Genomic DNA, 22,495 nt, shown 5'->3' with positions numbered 1-22,495 from the left:
CCTAAGAGGGATAAACGAAAGAATCATGAACAACAAGATTACAGATCATAATCATTCCAATCCAATGTTGGACTGGGATATATCTCATGAAGGGGGGAATTATTTGTTAATCCACGTTTTTGCTTATTCTATAGGAAATAAGAGTTATACACATCATTCTTTTTCCTTTTAATCACAGTTTTGAAGAACTTGATTGTTGATTTGCACAAATCCTGCATCGTTCTAGATATTACTGTTTGAGGTAAAAAGGATTTCATATGATATTTATTCTTTTTCTTCTGTACACAGCGTTTAGCAGAGCAAGACTGCTTTTGATCATTCGTGCTAAGATGATCCTGATTTTTACACAAGAAAACCGAGAGTTTTGGTATCATCTTGTATTTTTATGTACCTTTTCGGGTCGGGTTTTAACCGAGTTAGATTAAATTGTTGTTTGCATTGCCTTAGCCTGTATGGGTTGCTTGAACTAGAAAAGCTAGGTGGAAATAGAATAACCTAAATATCTTTAATAAATAATAAAATTATGAAAAAATGAAAAGATAAATAAATAAAGAAAGAATATAATAATAGATTTGATGTAGTTATTATTATTAGGAGTGTTATTAATATGAACATTAGTGTATGGTTTATAAAGGAATTAAAGAGAAAAAGAAAATAAAATTTTTTAACCAAAATGTTAGAGAGAAAGAGAAGGAGATGAAGCTAGGTATTTAGAGAAGAATTATATGGAGAACTTAGAGGAGAAGCTAATAAAAGGTAGAGTGTCTAATTCCTTTTGTCTTTGTGTTTCTTTGTTATATTTTGATTTCAATTTTGTTTATTCTTATATCATTAGGGTTCTGAAATTTGTTTATTTAATTTGATGCATATTATTGATAATCGGACTTCTATTATCGGTATATAACATGATTAGGTATCGCTAGTTAAAATTTGAGAGTATTCCACCGTGTATTCACCGTTGAAAGTTTGTTTGAATTTGGGTGATAGTTTCTGAATTTCTGGACAGTTTCGTGTTGATGTGGTTTTGATGTTCTTAGGCAGTCTTAATGATGTTAAACTGATTTGAGGTCTTAACAAAAGTTGTATATAAACATATTATCTTTCATTTTGATTTGGAATTGCTTGATTTGAGAATAAAATGAATTTACTGTGAATATTTTTCTAATATGATGTTATCTGCCCAGTTTTTAGAATGATCATATAGACGGAATATCTTTTGTTTGAACCGTTGTTTTTTTGTGAATTTTGGATATGTAATATATGAATCTGTTAAGAATGTTCCTGTAAAATATGAATATGATTAGACACAGTTATCACCTGAAACACGTAATGTAAAATGTATGTCGTTAGTGTGTTTGATAAAATGCCTAAGATAAATGCATAATGTTTGTAGTATGCTATTAATCCATGGTTGCTTGTATTGTTTGTAAAAGTGATTTCAAAAATTGAAATGAGTTTATGTTTTACCATTAGATGAAATATGGTTTCATGCTAACGGCGGGTAATGATCCCCGAGAGTTAAACGGGTAATGATCCCCATAGGAACTTGTGTTTCCCGACCATCGATAGCGGCTGTCCGTGCCGGTAAACGATAGGTGGATGTACGAACCAAGGTTTTCGTACCATGAATGAAACAGGTAATGATCCCCGAAAGCAGATGGGTATGATCCCCACAGGAACTTTTGTTCCTGACCATCGATGGAGGCTGTCCGTGCCGATAAACGATAGGTGAGTGTACGAACCAAGGTTTTCGTACCGTGAACTCATGGTTTCTCTGTGACTATAATAATACGTGAATAGATGTGTCGAAACATTGATGAATTACTTGTTAACAAATATTTTGGTATTCTAAACTCATGGTTTGTTGGTAATAATATTAAATTGTGAATCGTGTGTTGAAATCTTTATTGAATGATTTGTGGAAACCTTATTGGTTTTGTGAACTCAAGCGTTGAAATATGAATTGAAGTATTTGTATGAAATATTAATAGTGTTATGAACTCACACGTGAAATCTAATTGTATGAACTGTTGAAAATATTATTGGTATTATGAACTCAAGTGTTGAAATCGAATTTGATAATTGTCGGCAATTGATATTGGTATTGTGAACTCATGATTGAACAAATGAAATTGGATGATTCGAAGAAAATAATACATGTGTGGTAATCTTGTTGGTAGAAAATATATATCCTCAATTAATCGAAATTATGTCGTATGCTCATGTTGTATTTTATTTGACTCATTGAATTTGTTATGCTGTTTTGAGATTGGGAATGCATTCTACTGAGCTGTCATCTCACCCCAATTGACATTCCTTGCAGATTTGTTAGAGTTGTGCAGCGGAAGCTAGAAATGAGTAGCCTAGTGATTGAATTATGTATTTGTATTTGCTTGAAATGTAAATCTGAACTAAAATGTTGTTAAAGATGTTTAGTAAATTCATATGAATAAAATCATGTATATAAAGTTTTAGTTATGTTTATTATAAAATAAATTTTAAGTCTCTTTCCGACCCGTAACTCTTCGAGTTCGGATCTTCATATGGGTTTGACCCTGGTCCGGAACTCGGGGTGTTACACTTGGTGCCAAGATGACTGGAGAGTGATACATAATCGGGTGACATTTGCCGACACCGCTTATGAGGCACAGTCGGAGTTATTCGACATGCCGTATAAGAATCACGATTGTGATTTTCAGCAAAGAGATTAAGAGAACTATCACATATTTCATCCTCATGACAATAATCAAGAGTATTCATCCATGCTTTAGTTATCTTATTCACCTCAGTATCTAGACCTTTGGAAGTATGAACACTTTTACAGCAAACGAGACCAGTTTTGCTAGTACAATTTTTCTGAACTCTCTTTTCCTCCTTTTTGATTTATCAAACTTCTTTTTGAGACTTTCTTTTACTTTGTCTAAGAATTTTCTTAAGCTGTTGTATAAACCGAGACAACGTAGAAACAAAGCAATTCTCATTTTTCTTATCAATCACTTTAGGACAACGAGATTTTCCATCAGGAGTAGTAACATGATTACTAGACGAGTGATGTTTATCTCTTGATTTTAATTCGTGATAAAAAAAATTGAGCTTTCCGACAAGCGTAATTCGCGAAAGAGTATCAAGGTTATTTCCCTCAACGATGGCATGTTTTTTAGATTCATATTTAGATGGCAGTGATCTGAGAATCTTCATCACAATTTCCCTTTCAGGAATAGTCATACCCAATGCACAGGATGCATTAACAATTTTAGACATTGTGTGATAAAATTCATCAAATGACTCTTCTTCTGCCATATGAAGGTTTTCCCATTCGGGGTTAAGGTTTTGAAGCCTAGCTTCCTTTTCGTTGGTGTTACCTTCAAATACAGTTTCTAAAGTATCCCAAGCATCTTTAGACGTGGAGCATGAAGCCACATGGTGTCGAAGATATGGGGTGATGGCATGCATGATGGCATTCAAACCGTCAGAGTTTTGCTTTGCAACAAGTGACTCAGCAGCAGTATATGTACCGATGCTCTTAGGCATGATAGCATTTTCAATTATAACGACGGTAACCTCATAGCCATTAACAACATAAACCCATGATTGGAAATCACGCGATTGAAGAAAAGTACGCATAGAAATTTTCCACCATAGGTAGTTTGAGTCATCGAAGACTGGTGGTACGTTTACTGAGATAGCACAGCTGTCCATAGAGTCAGATCGATACAAACACAGACTTGTGAGGTCTTGAACGTGTTTGCCTGCTCTGATACCAATTGAAAAAACGAGGGTCTAACAACACCACCCAATATTTCGCTTAGCAATCTGTATGGATAAACTCTAATATACTTTTAAGAGAATCAACAAGACTCAATCAATTAAAAGTATATCAACGAGTTTATATCTCTCTCTTGTTTTGATTTACTCAAGCTAATAAAAATCAACGAGTCTTTAATCAAACACAAGGAATAACTTGGATGGTACCAAAGACCAATATACAAGGATCAATCAATGATAATCAACAACCAAAAGTTGGATTACTCTAATTGATGATCTAACGCACAACCTGTATTATTTCAATTATAAAGATAAAACAATATAATGCGGAAATTGAAATAACACAGACACCAGAAATTTTGTGAACGAGGAAACCGCAAATGCAGAAAAAACCCCAGGACCCAGTCCAGATTGAACACACACTGTATTAAGCCGCTACAGACACTAGCCTACTCCAAGTTAACTTCGGACTGGACTGTAGTTGAACCCCAATCAGTCTCCCACTGATCCAAGGTACAGTTGTACTCCCTACGCCTCTGATCCCAGCAGGATACTGCGCACTTAATTCCCTTAGTTGATCTCACCCACAACTAAGAGTTGCTACGACCCAAAATCGCAGGTTTTGACAATAAATAAATCTGTCTCCCACAGACAAGTGTATCAAAGGATCAATCTGTCTCCCACAGATAAACCCTAAAGGTTTTGTTCCGTCTTTTGATAATAATCAAGGTGAACAGGAACCAATTGACAATTCGGTCTTATATTCCCGAAGAACAGCCTAGAGTTATCAATCACCTCACAACAATCTTAATCGTATGGTGGCGAAACAAGATGTTGCGGAATCACAAACAATGAGACGAATATGTTTGTGATTACTTTTTATATCTTGCCTATCGGACATATCAATCTCAATCCAATCAATCTGATTGTACTCGTACGATAGAAGATGCAAGATCAGATCACACAACTACGATAAAAGTAGTATCGGTCTGGCTTCACAATCCCAATGAAGTCTTTAAGTCATTAACCTGGTTTTAGAAGAAGAAAACCAAAGGTTAAAGGAGAATCGACTCTAGTATGCAAACTAGTATCACACATAAGGTGTGGGGATTAGTTTTGCACAATACTAATGTCTCCTTTATATTGTCTTTCAAATCAGGGTTTGCAATCAATGTTAGCTTAGTAATAAAGCATTCAATATTCACCGTTAGATGAAAACCTGATTTAGATTCAAGCTAATATTTCTCAACCGTTAGATCGAAAACTTAGCTTGTTACACACACTTGACAATGAATGCTTCTAGGTTTGTTAACCGTACTTAAACGTGTGCACTTGTTGGTTCAACAATAGTTAACCAAAAGGTTAGACATATGAGCATTTCATATTCTTCACCATAACTAGTTCAAATGACTTCAAAATGAACTAGTTAGAGAGTTTTTCAATTGCAAGGAAATCTCATGTACTACACAAGACATAATTGAAGCAAAGATGATTTGATTCACTTGAATCGGTTCATGAACTTTTATAGCCACGGTTTGCAAACTGCATTCCTTAGTCTTTTTAAGTTTGAGTTCAGAAATCATCTTCAGATATATAACCTTCTCAAGTTCGCAGACTAGGTTCGCGGACTTCAGTTACCGGGCAGAGTTTACGAACTCCAGCAGAAATTCTCGGGTATGAGAACTTAGCCGGTTCGCGGACTTAGATTCACGCAAGTAGTTTGTCAACTCCAGCGGAAATTCTCGGGTTTGAGAACTTTAGCAGTTCGCGGACTGAGTTCGCGGATTTGGATCACGCCATTCTTCCGGTCAACAAAGTTCGCAAACTTTGGTTCAAGGAATAAGACCTATACATAAATGTGTTTCCACAATAATGCTTATGTCCACCATTGGTTATGTAATCTAAACTCTCATTCCAATCATTGAAACATTCTTAGAGGACGTTATATAGTTGTTACACCATTTCTCGTCAAAGCAATTTTCAAAGTGATTGAAACATATCATGACTTTCGTCACTAGGTAAAGATAAACTTGATCGAAGCGAAAAGCTTACCAACACATATTTCGAGATATAGATCGGCGAGGTATACTCGGCTCGAAATACCAAATTTGTATAATTCAAGTCTATATATATAGCATACGACTTCTTGTCTCAAAGAGTAGGAGATAGAGTAGATAGACTTTTGAGTGACAGATAAGTTCAAGTCCTCACATACCTTTTTGTCGAGAAGTTCCACCGGTTCCTTGAGTAGTTCTTCTACTTGTATGATGAATCTCCATGAAGTCCTTGAGCTCAACTACACTTTCTATCCTAGTCCGAGACTTAGCTATAATAGACTACAAATCAAGACTTATAGTTTTGATCACTAACATTGACAAACATGCTTGAGATAGCAACGCGTGCGAGTTCGACCGAGCAATGCTCTAACAACAGTGATACTAGAGTGTTTTATCTTGGATATAATAGTAATTTTATTGTAAGCACGAATACGCCAAGCCGTAAAGGCAAGGTTTAGTAGTTATTATGGCATTATTGTTGAGTTGTTTGGCAATCACCACAGTGATGTCAAATAATTTTTCCATTCATAATTGTTATAATGTCAAGTGCTAATAATATTGTTTTTCTTAAATATACTAGAACAACAATTACCCATAGGTAATTTGAGTTCACATGTTTAAGATAACATTGAAGTGTACAATATCTGATCATACATTATGGTAATTAAATAATTGGAACATGATATTACGTTATTTCTTACAAGTGCATAAAAGAAAATTTATATAAATTAACTCATTATCGAGTTGTGTAACCTATTACGAATTTTTCATATTTTCATGAATATTTTTATTATGTTGTCCAAAACTTATTGCATCCTCTATGGAAACTAAGGTTTTATTTTTGATAAATTTCTCCATATTTGTGAAAATGATATTCATTGACTATTTAACACCTTTCATATGAATTCATCTTATATCCGTTATTTATCATGATGTTTAAGCTTGTATCATATTTAAATGAGAGATGCATCAAAGAATTTCCTTCAACGAAATTTCATTGTTGAATTATACTTATAGACTTGCTTAATGCTCAATTCTGGTTTACGAAAAGTTCAATACATTTGGATATTTTTCAATTAAAGTGTGTTGATATTTTCACAATTTATGTATGACATGATTTTGAATAAATGTTTCAGGGTTACTCATAATTGTTTATAATCGACTAATTTTATGATCAGATCAAGTATGTACATACCATTGAATGGGATCGGGCAATGTCACAAGAAAAGTTAATGTGATATTTGCATTTGTACATGTTTTTTGTATTGTTTAGTTATCACCACAGTGATACTAAACTCTTATCTTGTAAGTGTTGTATATTTTGAATCCTTTTAGTTTGATTTAACGATTTGAACAACACTGCTCACAAGTAGTTTTGGTTCACACGTTTAGACAAGCATTAAGGTTATCTAAATGTTTCGTACACATGTGAAATAATAGCTACCCACATGTGACTATTATTTCATGTATTAGGTTAAACATTAGAATTATTTGAGTTTATTAATACATGTTAGGACGAGATTCACCCACAGGTGACTCTAGTTATGGTATTAACAAACATAATGTTGTGTGTATGAGAAGCTAAAATAGCTATAAATGTTTTTTTCATGTCTCACATTGTTCCTTGATAAGGTTTTACCCACAAGAGAATCTTATTGAAGGTATGAAACTATTGTAAGCTTAATTGTCATTTATCTCTATTATAAATTTCAGCATTTGTTCTTATTAATTATGATTATTTTGTAGACTTTTAATTAATGGTCCAATTTCTGAAAGATAAAATTGTTTATCACCCGATGATTTTTCGCGTTACTGTGTACATCTATCAATTGCATTATGAATCTCAATTTGTGGATGTTTTTTCGAACATTCATTATTGAAAGTGAGAGGCAATTATAGAGAAAGTGAAAATCATAAAGTCTGACAAAGGTGGTGAATATTGTGAAAGGTATGAGAAAACATGATAATATCCTAAATCTTTCGCGTAATATCTCCAAAAGTTTGGAATTGTTGTTCAATACACAAGGCCAACTTATCCTTCGCATAATGGTGTATAACAAAAAGCAAAATCATAATTTTATTAAAATAGTTAGAAGCATAATGAGTTATGCATAATGGCCACACATCTGTGAATGTATGTTCTTTCTACAACTGTGTGATTTAAATAGATTTCTGGATAAAGCAGTTTCAAAGATACACTTTGGACTTTAAAGGTTGGAAACCTAGTTTAAATCACCTTCAAGTTATGGTTGTTCAGTTGGAGGTGAGGGCTTACATTCCCAAGAATGAAAATTGGATTTGAAAACTATTACTGTTTCATTGGTTTTTTCCCTAAATAATCCAAATGGTATTCTTTAATGTTCTAACTGTAGTATGAGGTTTGTTGAAATCGAAAATATAAATTCATAAGTGATGGCATAATCAGTGGGAGTTCGTGGATATATCTGTTCAAGAAGTCATGACAATTATCCCTTATTTAAGATTTCTACAGATATTGTGAATCTTCTCATTGTAGGAATGTTAGATAATGAAAGACCATAAATTAATGATCCTATATTCCATAATAAAACTATTGCCAATAAAGAAATTTCCTGAGAACAACATTTACTAGCATTAAGAAGGTCTCAAAAGAGATTGAAAGAAATTTGTTCATGTTGTTTCAGTGATTTGCTTACAAGAATTTGTTTCATTTTGATATGGAATGACATAGACTCAGTTTCTGGCTCACAAACTATTATGTGTATGATAATAATTTTGATTAATGGATTAGTGCTATGTGAGATAAAATCAATGGTTAAACGTCAAGTACGGGATATTATTTAGTTGCTCGAATGACACAAAACAGTTGTGTGCAAGTGGGTCTTTCAGCCCTAGCATGACTGTAATAGCATAACTAAATGATATAAAGCCCGAACTGTAGCCAAAGATTTTATTTTGAAATGATGCATTGATTATAAATAAGTTTTTCTCTGGTGTCAAAGAGAGACTTATTTAGAATTATCATAGTATTATTAGTAGCTCAGTATGACTTAAGAGTTGCGTTACTCAAATGTGAAAATAACCTTTATTAATGATAATTATAAATAAAATTTATGTGTGTCAACAAGAAGGCTTTGCCTTATAAAGACATGAACACATAGTCTACAAGCTTAAGAAATCAAAGTATGAAATTAAGCAAGCCTCTCGAATATTGCATATTTAAAATTCAACAAGACCATTAATGTTAATTGGTTTTGGATGAAATTATTGTAGACCCATGCATGTACCTCAAGATCAGTGGGAGAAGTTCACATTCTTGGTATTTTATCTTAAGACTTACTACCAACAAGTAGTGATCTTGAATTTATGTATATCTCTATATTTTTTGAAATAAAGGATACAAATGAATCTACCATGTGATAGTCACATATCATCTGGATTACAAAAGCTCTCGTATAAAATATATATCGAACATTCGAAGAATTTTTGAGATGATAACATACATAGTGAATTTTTTTCATATCAGAATGAAGATATAAACTTAGTCTTCAGTCTGAAATGGAACATATAACGAGTTGTTGATATGTTAGCATATACCTATGGAATCGAAGAATAAATTATGCAAAAGCTATAAAGAATTTTGAGATATTTATCTTGACTTATGTCTTACAATTTACTCAACCCTATTAGAGTTGACTGGGTTTTCAGACTTCAATTTTGTTGGATGTGCGGATTCTATAAAAAAAACACCTTAACATTAGTTCCACAATTGAGTTTGAATATTTATGAATACGAGACTTAGAGATTTAAGTTTGTCTCTATATTGCTGAAAATTATCATCTTAACTTCGCAGCATCAAAGCACGATATGGGTATAAAGGGAACAAAACACATGAACCTTGAGTATCCATACGTGAATTATGAAAATTAGAAACAATAGTTGTTCATTTAACGCTTAAGCACAATTATGTCTCCATTTGCACTTAATGAAAAATTACCTTTTTAAGACCTCTGAAGAAAAGATTAAAATCTTAGGTCTGTGGGAGTAATTGATTATTGAATTCAGCTAATTTATGTGCTTATTTTTGAACATTGATTGAGCTCTTAATAATGAACTTCTGGATTTATTTCTTTATCCATATTTAGTATACACTTATGTGAATAGATGAATGTTAACATAAATTGTCTTTTTTCAAAGACATCACTGGACCATTATGATATCCCTATTTAAGGCCTGATTAAGTAAGTTGTTTGTGTTGTGGTATATGGAAGGGAACACGTTGATAACAGGACAATGTGCCACCGCCATGACTCGCATAAGTGATTTAATTGGTTAAGGTATTATGTTTAAACCATTAAATTTTATTTAGCAATTATGCGCGCTTATGTTTTTCTGTGATTAACCATTAAATAGATTATCACATGGACCAGTGGGAGAATGTTAGAATATTTCTACGTATAAAAATATTTCCTTGTCCGATGTAATAATTTTGGTTAATTACCGAATATTGCTAAATTATGTGGGTTACCATTTATGGGATTATTTTCTAATATCTCTTCTTTGATGGACGATCGAGATTTAATGCTACAACTAAACCTAGGAACTTGGTCCTCCTTCTACCTATAAGAGGAACACAATGGCCATCAGTATTGGGTTCAGAGATTTGATTATTCATAACGTAAGAGGTGAAGAAGGAGAAACCATGACCTCCACAAGTATTGCCGCTACCACTAAGATGATCGCTGATGTACTAAGGATTAACACTATAAGGTATTTTTCTGTAAACTCTATTCGTATTTTATTGTGTGATAATCATGAAGTTCAACGATCCTAATTAACGATTTATAAAATTAAATCTTATAAAACTGTCTTGCTTGCCTCTTTGACAACACTGTCCAATATTCTTATCTCATGCCAACGACGGAGAAGAACATCACCTTTTCTCTACAACATCGGCTGCTCAAAGACGATGCCAGCGGGTCTTGCTAATCTCTTGTACGAAAAATCAAAAGAGGAGCAGTGGCACCAATAATAGCAAGTAGTTGCAAGTCGGAGAAGTTAGGAGTGTCCAAAAGCAGTATTGTTGGCGGTAACATCTAAATACATCTCATGACATCACATGAGTTGCTCAATCCGGTCATGGTCTTCAAAGTGTTGTGAGAAATTTGCTGCCAATCTTCCCTAATGATCTATATGTAAAATTTGTTTCCTTTAATCCTTGTAAATTGCTTACTATCTGTAGTAACCATTCTGGTTGTTGACATTTTAACTTGACTGTATACGACTAAGGGTGCACACGGTACGGTTCGGATCAGTTCTTGCCGAGGCCGAGTACCTGTACCCCTCATAGGTCGGTACTGAACTTTTGGACCGGTACCGTGTACCTCGGTTCCGGTCCGGGACCGGTACCAGTCGGTACCTTTTCAGCGAAAAAACTGACTGCCTTTTTTTTTACCTGTTTTTTACCTGTTTTTTCTATATAACAAATTCTCATTCAAAGCAGCAACTAATAAGTAGCAGTATTACTAACAAACCAAACAAACAATGTCTTGAAAATATGGAAAAAAAGTAGCAGTAGCCACAAACACACACACTATGTCTTGAAATTGAGAAAATCTGAAAAAAGAACAACTAGCAGTGCAGCTAGTGCTGCAGTAGTCTTGAATTTTGATCTTCTAATCCATGTCAGCAGCACTTGTGGTGTCATAAGTGTTGATAAGACCAAGTAACGCTGCAAAAACAAATAATAGCAGTTAGTAACTATTAGACTATATCTATTGTCTAATATAATAGAAACTGATTTTTATGAGCTATGTGCTATATTCCAGGGGAAGGGGAGAGATGTGCAAAATCTATAATACACCACATAGGCCAGACAGAGAGTCACTACCTTGCAACTAAAAGAGGATGATACCACAGTGACGAAAATAAGAAATTGGATCAGAATAATAAATGTTGTAAAGAAGAAAAGGAAGGTCTTCATTAGTAAAACATATTGAGGGTCATGCACCAATTTTTTACCCAGCTAGCGTTACTTACTTGTTGCAAGAAAAATTGGCATAAGGGCCGCAAGATCCCTTCCATTTAGCTGGTGGAGGACCAAACCCTTTGTCATTAAAGCTCTCAGATACCGGTGTAATCCCTTCAAATTCAATTTTACTTGATTAGCAAAGCATAAAACCATCCTAATATCAAATTTGCAAATCCTCTATTAGTGAAGTACGTACCTGTATCTATTAAGCCCGCAACTAAGTTGCTCTCCAGTTTCGCTTTTCTTTTAACATTTTGAGGAAATCCCAAGAAATCCCATGTTTTTGTTGTATGAAGTTTTCTTTGTTGATTAGGAAACACCGAAACAACACCTCTCGAACCTACATAGTACCATACATACTTTCTAGTTGCTTAGCTTCGTCAGGTGATAACTTTGCGGCGAATGCATTAAAGTTGTTGATGTAACTGTGTACGATCGAATCCTTTGCAGCAAGCTCGTCGTTTTATGATCATCATCAAATTAATATTAACATCTTGGATTGTCTGACAAATTAAAAGTGCACGAGGTAATAATTCCAGGGTGATAAGAAAATGCATGCACCTTCCAACAACATCTGGCAGAAGATTGATATGTGAATCAACAATGGAATCCTTAAAAACTGGTGAATCACCCAAATATACAATATAGAATTTCTGCAAATAATGGAAACATCAATATCATATTCATATTCTTAACGGATACTGATTACTAAAAGATCTGATTTAACAATAATACATGCAGTAATACCTTCTCTTGTTCATTATCTCCATTGACAGTAACATAACATGCACATACCATTTGAAGTAGAAGTAAAACACAAACAAGACGACGATGATAAGATGAAGGAAATCAACTAGTTGTTTCATTAGTAAACCAAAAATCAAATAGGTAGAAATCCCTAAAACACAAATCAAAGTATCAAACAAGACGACGATGATAAGATGAAGGAAATCAACTAGTTATTTCATTAGTAAACCAACAATCTTAGAACTACAGTAAAACAAACAAAATCCCTAATTTCAAAGTAATAACACCAATAAAATTGAATCAAAGGATTCAAAGCGATGGAGATGTTATACCTGATTCCCTGAAGATAAATCCACTTGAAGGTCTTCTACAGTTCTACCTCTACGTACAAAAACAAAACAAAAAATTAATTAAAACCCTATCATTCAAGAAATTAAAAAAAAAATACGAAAGAAAGGGTTTACGGTTTACCTGATGAAGATTGAAACAACCTTGATGAAGAAAGCAACAACCTTGATGAAGAAACAAAGATTTGAGCAACAACTGTTAACAGAGAAGAAGTTCTTCTCCTTCTCAGAGAGAGGAGAGTCGGAGACAAGAAAAAAACGAAAGAAAGGGAAGTAGTAGGGAACTGAAAGTGAAACCCAAACCCTTAGTTTATTTAATATAACGGCTAATACCGATCCCTTATCCACTGAATCTAACGGTTTATATTGTTCGGTACATTCGGTCCGGTACGGCACGGTACCTGTATTGAACCGTGTACCTGTACCTCCCATACCTCGGTTCCTATTTTTGGGACCGGTACTTGTACCTTGTACCTCGGTTCGGTCCAAAACCAGGTACGGTTACACCGGTTCCGGTTCGGTCCATCGGTCCGGCTCGGTTCCTGTGCACCCTTATATACGACCACTAGCTATTGCCTTGTCAAATTAGTAAGATGCATGTAGTTCGACTCTCCACGGTACACTCGTTGTCGAACTATATCGATATTGTATTTGCACGACCGGAAAGGAGTGGATTTATAAAGAAATATGTTTCAGGTTTTTTGATGCGCTCGTACCGGTGATAGATTCACTGGGATAATTACAAGTTCAAATGTAAATATGAACTCTTAACACCGAGAAAAAAATATTGTATTTATATATATAGTCAAGCATTCTACATTCCTTATTTTCGATGATCATTTATGTACATACAAAGTGGAGAAGGTACAAGTTTGGGAAACAATTGAAACATGTATATCATCTCTTCCTTTTATTATCCGTTAGTTATTGACGACTCATTCTGCAGTGTTTTTTTTACTACTTAACAAGATATAACGAATGCAAAATACTTACTCAAAAAGATAGGCATCAAGATATAACGAATGCAAAATACCCGCCAACAGAGAATGAGGACTAAAAGAGGCATCAATATTAACCTTTAACACATTCATACGAGGATTTTTCCAAATATGATGCACAATAAATTTGATATTAGAGGACTGAGTGATATATCAGAGGAAATATCAAGATGATGCTGGGTTATATAATAACTAATCTGATGAATGACAATGTTAAGGATTAGGTGCAAGATTACTAAAAATGACTCTACATCTATGTTTCCAAATGAAATGCATAATGCAACCTATAATATGTATAAAGATCATAGTATTATAATATTTATATTACTATTCTCGAACTGCCAAGATTGAACCCCAAGATAAAATTATTGAATGTTGCATCATAGAAGAATAACTTTGAGGAAGAAAGTATCTCCAAATAGCCTGAGCAATGAAGTAATAAATGATCTAATTTTTCACTGTTATTAACATTGCACATAACACAATTCTGATGAGAGGCATCCTGATGTCGAAACAACCTAGCTTTTACTGATATTGCATTATGAAGGCTTTTCCATACAAATGGTTGAAATTTATATGAAATTTTTAACTTCCAAAACTTAAGCCAAAATTGAGGTATAATATTAAGAGTAGAATTGTTGTTGAGCTCTTGTTCACTGTTGTAGTATTTTTCGTGCGGTAAATAAGAATTCGTTGCTCGGACTTGTAAAGATTTAAAAACAATAAAAATATATACAATATATGTCACAGGATCAAGAGATACTAGGACTTCGGATTCCACCATTAATCATTCACACGATTCATATATTTATTCCAAACAATAATAGCTCAAATAATATTGACTCTTAATCTCGCCAAAGATAGATTTTGTAAAACATCAATTGTAAATCACAAGCATGGTGCATCAAAAGCTCTTACGTCTAAGCATACACCATCAAACGATATCACAACCAATTAATAAAAATCATAAAACAATTAATAAAAGTGCAAGTAGTCATAAAAGAATTAAATATAATTAGCACATGCATGAAATATGGCTTCCTCCATCATCCCAGTATTGGGGATTAGTTACTCATAATAATCATGTTTTCAAAATACATATTCGATGCTCAAAGTGTGATTAAAAGAGTGAATAATATAAAGCAGTGAAACTACGACCAACATAAGGCGTCATAAATAAACGATAGAGTTGTACTGCTGTAAATCAACGATACTTAACTGCTGCTGTTGACGCTGCGGAAAATAAGACTGCTCTGTGCAGTCTGTTCTTCGTGTTCTTCAAGGTCCTCTAGTGGCAGCAACAGCAGCAGGTGGGAATTGTTGTTAATCCTTCTTCTTCGCTCCTCTCCGTCCCAAACCTTCCCCAAACTCTTGATCCCCCTTCTCTCACTTCCCACCAGCCTTTATATACACAACAGGGTCCAAATAACTCGATTAAATCTGAGTTTATCTCCCTTTTTTCTTTCCCTCAAGTCTCGGTCTTCTCTTCAACTATAGGTCACGAATATCTGCTATTTTTCCTCTTCCTTACGCGCCGAGTTACTCTTAACTTTCCATACTGATGTGTACGAATATTAGGAGAATATTGACTGCACTTTCACACGTAACTTCCTTGATTATTTTCTCCAGAAAAGCCGATAATAACTCAACGTCCTGTTTACTCCCAAACAAAACTCCTAGCCAAATTTGATCCCGTACAGCAACCTTACCAGGCCTGTTTAGTTAATTATAGCCCATTCGTAACAAATCCAGCAATTGAATCTACTTCTAATTCGTCCATAAAATCGAACCCTAATATCAGTTCCGCTGCAAAGTCCTTTCCCGCCAAAATCTCGAGTTTGAAAATTGAGAAGGGATGCCCCCTATCCCTATGGGGTGCGAATAGCGAGTGGGGTTGAAATAAAATTCCTGGGGTGGAAATAACCAAAACTTGGGTGTCTTTAGTAATTTTTCTGGGATGTTTTCCGGATTTTTTCGGGGTTCCTCCGGGGTATTTCTGGGGTACTTCCGGTACACTTCTGGGGCGCTTCCGGTACACTGTCTACGAAGCTCCAAAAGCCACATTTTTAGCCAGTTTCGCCGCAAAACCTTATTTTTCCAAAAACACCTACAAATAAATAAAACACCATAATAAGTATAAAATCGAGCACAAATATTATATAAAATTGGGCTATATTAGACACATAAATGCATCTATCAAATACCCCCAAACTTATTATTTGCTAGTCCCGAGCAAATCAAAACTACAAAATAAAATCCTAACTCACTGTCGCAGGCATCGTCGATTGCATTTAGCGTATGCAATAAGCCTTTAAACCCCTAGGTGGCCCTAGTGGCCGAGTTATAGTCTCGGGAGGGCTTACCAGAGATATACCCACAAAATCTTTACTCCAGACCCTAGCTATCTACGCAGAACCTTGGAAGGCACTAAAGAATCTCCTTGGTTGGCATACTTATTGACTACAGGAAGAAGTACCCTGATGCGAAATTCCAATTGTTGTACACGAGTTTGCACTCAAGCATACTAAAATTCATATAAAGTGACAGAGCTCTACTCCTACAACCAAAATTCTTCCATCCACTTAGATTGGTTAGTGCAATCCTAAATAGGCATAAATTTCTAAGCTCTGGAGTTTATTTATTACAACTAAAAAGTTTCTCCGATACCCCCAAACTTAAATCTAACATTGTCCTCAATGTTCTAAAGATGAAATTAAAAGCATGAACAAGGAGAAACTGTTACCATTTGAAGCAAAAGAGATAAGGAAAGATATTACCGTGTCGCATGAATATTGGGTTACCTCCCAAGAAGTGCTAAGTTTAAAGTCTTCAGCCAGACTAAGCAAGGATTAGTCAACTCGAACCGTATAACAGTAGCCGGAACAACTGTGGGTCTTTAAAACCAAAAAGAGCTGACAAAAGGAAACTGCAGTGAACCAAGAAAATGTACAAGACTAGCATGCCCTTACCTAGTTTCTGGATAACTATCGCTAATTGCGGTTCAGGTTCAGGTTCTATGAAGGGGTCTAAATAGACTATTTTCCTCGGATGCATTTCCTCATAGGTAGGATCCAAATTATTAGGTCCTAGAGTCTGGAAAAACTCAGATAAGAACCTGGAATCACAAAATAACCTAAATAATTTAGGATCCTCTAAGTCAATTAGGTATGACTTACATAGTTGACCACAGTCAGAGTAGTGGTCATTCTGAAGCAAATGTGTCGATTCTAATTTCCTAAAGTACTTAGGCTTAGTCTCAGAACTTAATAAGTGACACATTTGAAATCTATACGTTCCCACAATTGGAAGAAAACTATTTGGTGGGAAAACAAAGTCAATCTGGGTATCATAGCCTGGGCAAACCACATCAACCAGAGGATGGGTTTCTAACGACTGAACTTTTTTCAGGACATCATTAGGTTCGGGAAAACGAGTATGAAGGTAATCTTGCAAAATGGTCGAGGCAGAGATATCAAGTCCTAAGTGTGTGGACTTTCTGAGAGTTAAAGGTAAGGCACTAGGAAAGTGATAATCACCCCCAAACTTAGAGTTTTCAGTGTCTCTAGATAGACCTCTAATTATTTCTTGAATTTTCGTATCTTCAGAGTCCTTAAAATATTCAAGAGATTCTTCTAAGTTATTATCAGGTAGTGCATCTTTACTCATCTCTACGGGTCTATCTTCTTCTTCCAAGACTATTGTTTCTAAGTCGCTAGACTCTAAAACAGTATTTTCGAAATGAACCCGTTCCTCTAAACCACTATCGGCTTCGTAATCAAAAGGAAAAACTACATCGTCTAAAACGGTGGTATCTTTAATCAAATCCTTGTCCTTTTGAATAGGTGAATAATCATAAAAATTATTTGGATTTGAACTAGAAATAATATAATCACTATACGGCTCAATTGGATTACTAGACTCCTGATCACTATGCCTACATATTTCAGATTCTTCATTACTGCTATCCTCATCATCATAGTACGAAGATGATTGAAGCTTATCTAAATAAGTAGTGTCTTTTATTCTAACCTTGTCCTCTAGATTAGGCAAATATTCACTATTTACATCAAGGGTAAAATTGGAAACACTATTTTGGAAATTTAGATCTTTTAGTGAAGTTCTATTCTGGGTCTCTAACAAAAGCTTTTGGGCCGACTCACATGAATTCCTGACATAATCTAGGAAATCAGGTAAAGAAAGTTCACTCATTGCATTATTTTCGTCCATAACTAAGTTATTCATTTCAGCGAACTTACGTGTTGTCTCATCTAACTTACGTGTCGACTCAAGTAAAGAGGAATTAGCAGAATTTTTCTCGTATGACTGATGGTTGTGAGGATAGTGATTGGGCTCACCATGGTATGAACCATAACCTTGAAAAGTTTGGCGTTCCCAACCACTATTCCCACCATGGTAATAAAACTGATGATGTCCATATTCAAGTTCAGGTCGATATTCATTGTATTGGCTTCTATCATACCAGCTCGACATTCTTAATTGCAAGGGAATTCTACACAATCACAAACAAGGCTGACTCGACCAAATCAAACCTATAAAATCTAGCAAACAAAAAACATGATGGCTCCACTTAGATTGTTTCTAGACCAGCTTCTATCTTTCGAAAGGGAATTCGTTACAATTTAAGCAAACCCCTCTGGAATCAATCCGAGTCAAAGTAAGTTGAATTGAGGCGAGGGAAACTCAGTGGAGCTTTGATACCCAAGGCCTCACCGCTATCACAAGGCGGCGCAGTCACGCATTCAACTCACAAAAACCATCATGAACTTTGGAGTGTGCTTAAAGAGCAACCAATATTTTTCGAACGAGTTTCATATTAAGCTCGTTACCCTATCAGTCTCGTTCTATTCCAAATTTTAAGCTTGGGTTCGCGTTAGGTTTCGTTTTCCTAAGGCGGGCAAGAAGGGAGCGGTGATGAAATCCAAACCCTTATCTTGTATTGGCCAGGCCTTGCCCTTTACTAGGAATTTAAAAACAGTCCAAATTCGTCCTCAATCAATGAATCACCTTAAGGAATACAGTAAACCCGCTGACAGGAGATTCGCGAGTGTTTCGATGGACTTACCTCCCGTACCAGACGGGGGATGAACCGTTGAAGTCGACTCGGGCCACGAATCCTATATCATGTACGAACCCGAGGGGCCGAGACGATATAGTAATCGTCGTCCTTCCCTGCACACAGTTTATATAATTATTTTTTTGTTTAATAATACCCTTCCGTAGGGTTAAAAAAAAAAAGAAATAAAGTCCAATTGTTTAAAGTCCAAAGTCCAAAATATTACAGTTTTCCTCACACACTCTAAAAAAATTAAAAATTAAAAATTAAAAATTAAAAATTAAAAATTAAATCCTAAAATTGTCCTTTTTTCTTCTCTTTTCGCTTTTCGCTTTAAGCTTTTTCCTCTCCAAGTCCTTAGTACTCCACTTCGAACCTGTAAATCAAAGAAAAAAAAAAGACAAAGTCAAAAGGAACAAATAATAAAAAAAAAAAATAAACCTAAAAAAAATAAAAAAAAATCTATATACAAGTCCGCGTCGGCGGCGCCATTTTGTTGTAGTATTTTTCGTGCGGTAAATAAGAATTCGTTGCTCGGACTTGTAAAGATTTAAAAACAATAAAAATATATAAAATATATGTCACAGGATCAAGAGATACTAGGACTTCGGATTCCACCATTAATCATTCACACGATTCATATATTTATTCCAAATAATAATAGCTCAAATAATATTGACTCTTAATCTCGCCAAAGATAGATTTTGTAAAACATCAATTGTAAATCACAAGCATGGTGCATCAAAAGCTCTTACGTCTAAGCATACACCATCAAACGATATCACAACCAATTAATAAAAATCATAAAACAATTAATAAAAGTGCAAGTAGTCATAAAAGAATTAAATATAATTAGCACATGCATGAAATATGGCTTCCTCCATCATCCCAGTATTGGGGATTAGTTACTCATAATAATCATGTTCTCAAAATACATATTCGATGCTCAAAGTGTGATTAAAAGAGTGAATAATATAAAGCAGTGAAACTATGACCAACAGAAGGCGTCACAAATAAACGATAGAGTTGTACTGCTGTAAATCAACGATACTTAACTGCTGCTGTTGACGCTGCGGAAAATAAGACTGCTCTGTGCAGTCTGTTCTTCGTGTTCTTCAAGGTCCTCTAATGGCAGCAGCAGCAGCATGTGGGAATTGCTGTTAATCCTTCTTCTTCGCTCCTCTCCGTCCCAAACCTTCCCCAAACTCTTGATCCCCCTTCTCTCACTTCCCACCAGCCTTTATATACACAACAGGGTCCAAATAACTCGATTAAATCTGAGTTTATCTCCCTTTTTCCTTTCCCTCAAGTCTCGGTCTTTTCTTCAACTACAAGTCACGAATATCTACTATTTTTCCTCTTCCTTACGCGCTGAGTTACTCTTAACTTTCCATATTGATGTGTACGAATATTAGGAGAATATTGACTGCACTTTCACACGTAACTTCCTTGATTATTTTCTCCAGAAAAGCCGATAATAACTCAACGTCCTGTTTACTCCCAAACTCGGCTCCTAGCCAAATTTGATCCCATACAGCAACCTTACCAGGCATGTTTAGTTAATTATAGCCCATTCGTAACAAATCCAGCAATTGAATCTACTTCTAATTCGTCCATAAAATCGAACCCTAATATCAGTTCCGCTGCAAAGTCCTTTCCCGCCAAAATCTCGAGTTTGAAAATTGAGAAGGGATGCCCCCTATCCCTATGGGGTGCGAATAGCGAGTGGGGTTGAAATAAAATTCCTGGGGTGGAAATAACCAAAACTTGGGTGTCTTTAGTAATTTTTCTGGGATGTTTTCCGGATTTTTTCGGGGTTCCTCCGGGGTATTTCTGGGGTACTTCCGGTACACTTCTGGGGCGCTTCCGGTACACTGTCTACGGAGCTCCAAACGCCACATTTTTAGCCAGTTTCGCCGCAAAACCTTATTTTTCCAAAAACACCTACAAATAAATAAAACACCATAATAAGTATAAAATCGAGCACAAATATTATATACAATTGGGCTATATTAGACACATAAATGCGTCTATCATTCACAAAGCATTTATAAGTTGAAGAGGTTGTAAACATACCAGTAGTTGGAAATGGCCAAATGAGAGTATCAGGTTGATCCAGCTAGATTGGGATAGTAATAATTGAGTTTACCTGAGCATCAGTAAAAAGTTGTCGCAACATAGTAACATTCCATTGGCCCGAATTAGAGTCAATCAGTTGGGATACCCATTGATAGTTACTAAGACGCATATCATCCTATTCATTTAAAGCTGTTTACATGGAGGAAATCCTATTAGAAGTCCAAATATTTATATTAGTTTTATTGCCCACTTGCCACTTAGCATATTTCAGAACTATTTGAAGACCAATACAAATACTCTGCCAAATCCAACTTGTGTTCTTAGAATCAGGAGGAGGACAAAATTGAAGATCATTGTGAGAAAAATATTTGCCTTTCAAAATCTTTTCCCAAATTGCATCTTGATTATGAAGTAGTTGTCGGGCTAATTTAGCTAAGAAAGCTAAATTATTGTTGTTTAAATTCTTAAGGCCTAGACTACCTAGTCCTTTAGGCAATCTTATTGTATCCCAAGAAATAAGTTGAGCAGTCCTGTGATTTTTAAAGTTATCCCCCCAGTATTGTCTCTGAAGTTTCTCCATTTTCTGAAAACTTTAATCTGGTAATTTGAAAATTTGCACCTGGTACATTCCCATGGTGCTCAGAACAACATTGACTTGAGTAGTTCTCTCTACCTGATTTGTTAACTTGAAACTCCAACCTTGAAGTCTGTTACCTATGTTATCAAGAATACCTTGAAAATTTAGTTGTCTTGATCTATGCATTAACAGAGGAATTCCCATATATTTTTCACCAAGACCCATAAGCTTCATGTTGAGAATACCAGTAATGTTATTTTTCTGATGATGAGAAGTATGCTTGCCAGAAAAGATTGTTGATTTCTGCATATTGATAACTTGGCCTGAAGCTTTACCAAAAAGACGAAGAATCTGTTGTAAATGAGTCATCTGAGCAGAGTTAGTTTGAATGAACAACAGACAATCATCTGCAAAAAACAGATGATTGATTTTTGGACAATGTTTATTGATCTTGATGTCTTGTAAATAAACATAATTCACATTTTGCTACAGCATTCTTGAAAAAAGCTTCCATTACAAACAAGAATAAATAAGGGGACAAGGGATCCCCTTACCGAATACCTCTAGAAGGAGTAAAAGAAGCACTAGGGATGCCATTTATGAGAAGAGAAATATTAGTAGTAGAAACACACTATTTGATTAAAGCAACCCAGTCAACATGAAATCCCAATTGCCGAAGAATAAAAAGTAAAAACGACCATTTGAACCTGTCGAATGCTTTCGACATGTCCAACTTCAAACCAATAAGGGCTTAATTAATTTTTTTTGGTCTTCATAGTATGGAAAATCTTATGGGCTATTATAACATTATCATGGATGTGTCTTCCTGGAACAAAGGCAA

At 35.0% G+C, this 22,495-nt stretch overlaps 1 protein-coding gene across 1 annotated transcript; it reads right to left on the bottom strand.

The window, feature by feature from the left end:
* Positions 1 to 11,504: 11,504 nt before the first annotated feature.
* On the bottom strand, positions 11,505 to 21,657 carry LOC113352441 (subtilisin-like protease SBT3.13). The gene is made up of 8 exons (XM_026596259.1): positions 21,450 to 21,657; positions 13,051 to 13,210; positions 12,912 to 12,960; positions 12,580 to 12,596; positions 12,394 to 12,485; positions 12,029 to 12,172; positions 11,841 to 11,943; positions 11,505 to 11,532 (listed from the first exon to the last, which is right to left on the bottom strand). Exons 1-8 carry the CDS (start codon positions 21,655 to 21,657, stop codon positions 11,505 to 11,507), a joined length of 801 nt encoding a protein of 266 aa, XP_026452044.1.
* Positions 21,658 to 22,495: the final 838 nt, after the last annotated feature.

This window comes from Papaver somniferum, chromosome 2 (assembly GCF_003573695.1).
Source record: "Papaver somniferum cultivar HN1 chromosome 2, ASM357369v1, whole genome shotgun sequence".
In the NCBI taxonomy this organism is placed as follows: Eukaryota; Viridiplantae; Streptophyta; class Magnoliopsida; order Ranunculales; family Papaveraceae; genus Papaver; species Papaver somniferum.
The sequence above is the reverse complement of the archived record's forward strand: the minus strand, read 5'-3'. Positions and strand labels throughout refer to the sequence as shown.

Excerpts from the sequence above, each read along its gene's own strand:
- LOC113352441 (XM_026596259.1), bottom strand. The coding sequence starts at position 21,657 with ATGGAGAAACTTCAGAGACAATACTGGGGGGATAACTTTAAAAATCAC. Across the intron at positions 12,961-13,050 it reads GTTGTTTCAATCTTCATCAG|AGGTAGAACTGTAGAAGACC; the intron begins GTAAACCGTAAA and ends TTTTGTACGTAG. Across the intron at positions 11,533-11,840 it reads GCCAATTTTTCTTGCAACAA|CGTTACTTGGTCTTATCAAC; the intron begins GTAAGTAACGCT and ends TTGTTTTTGCAG.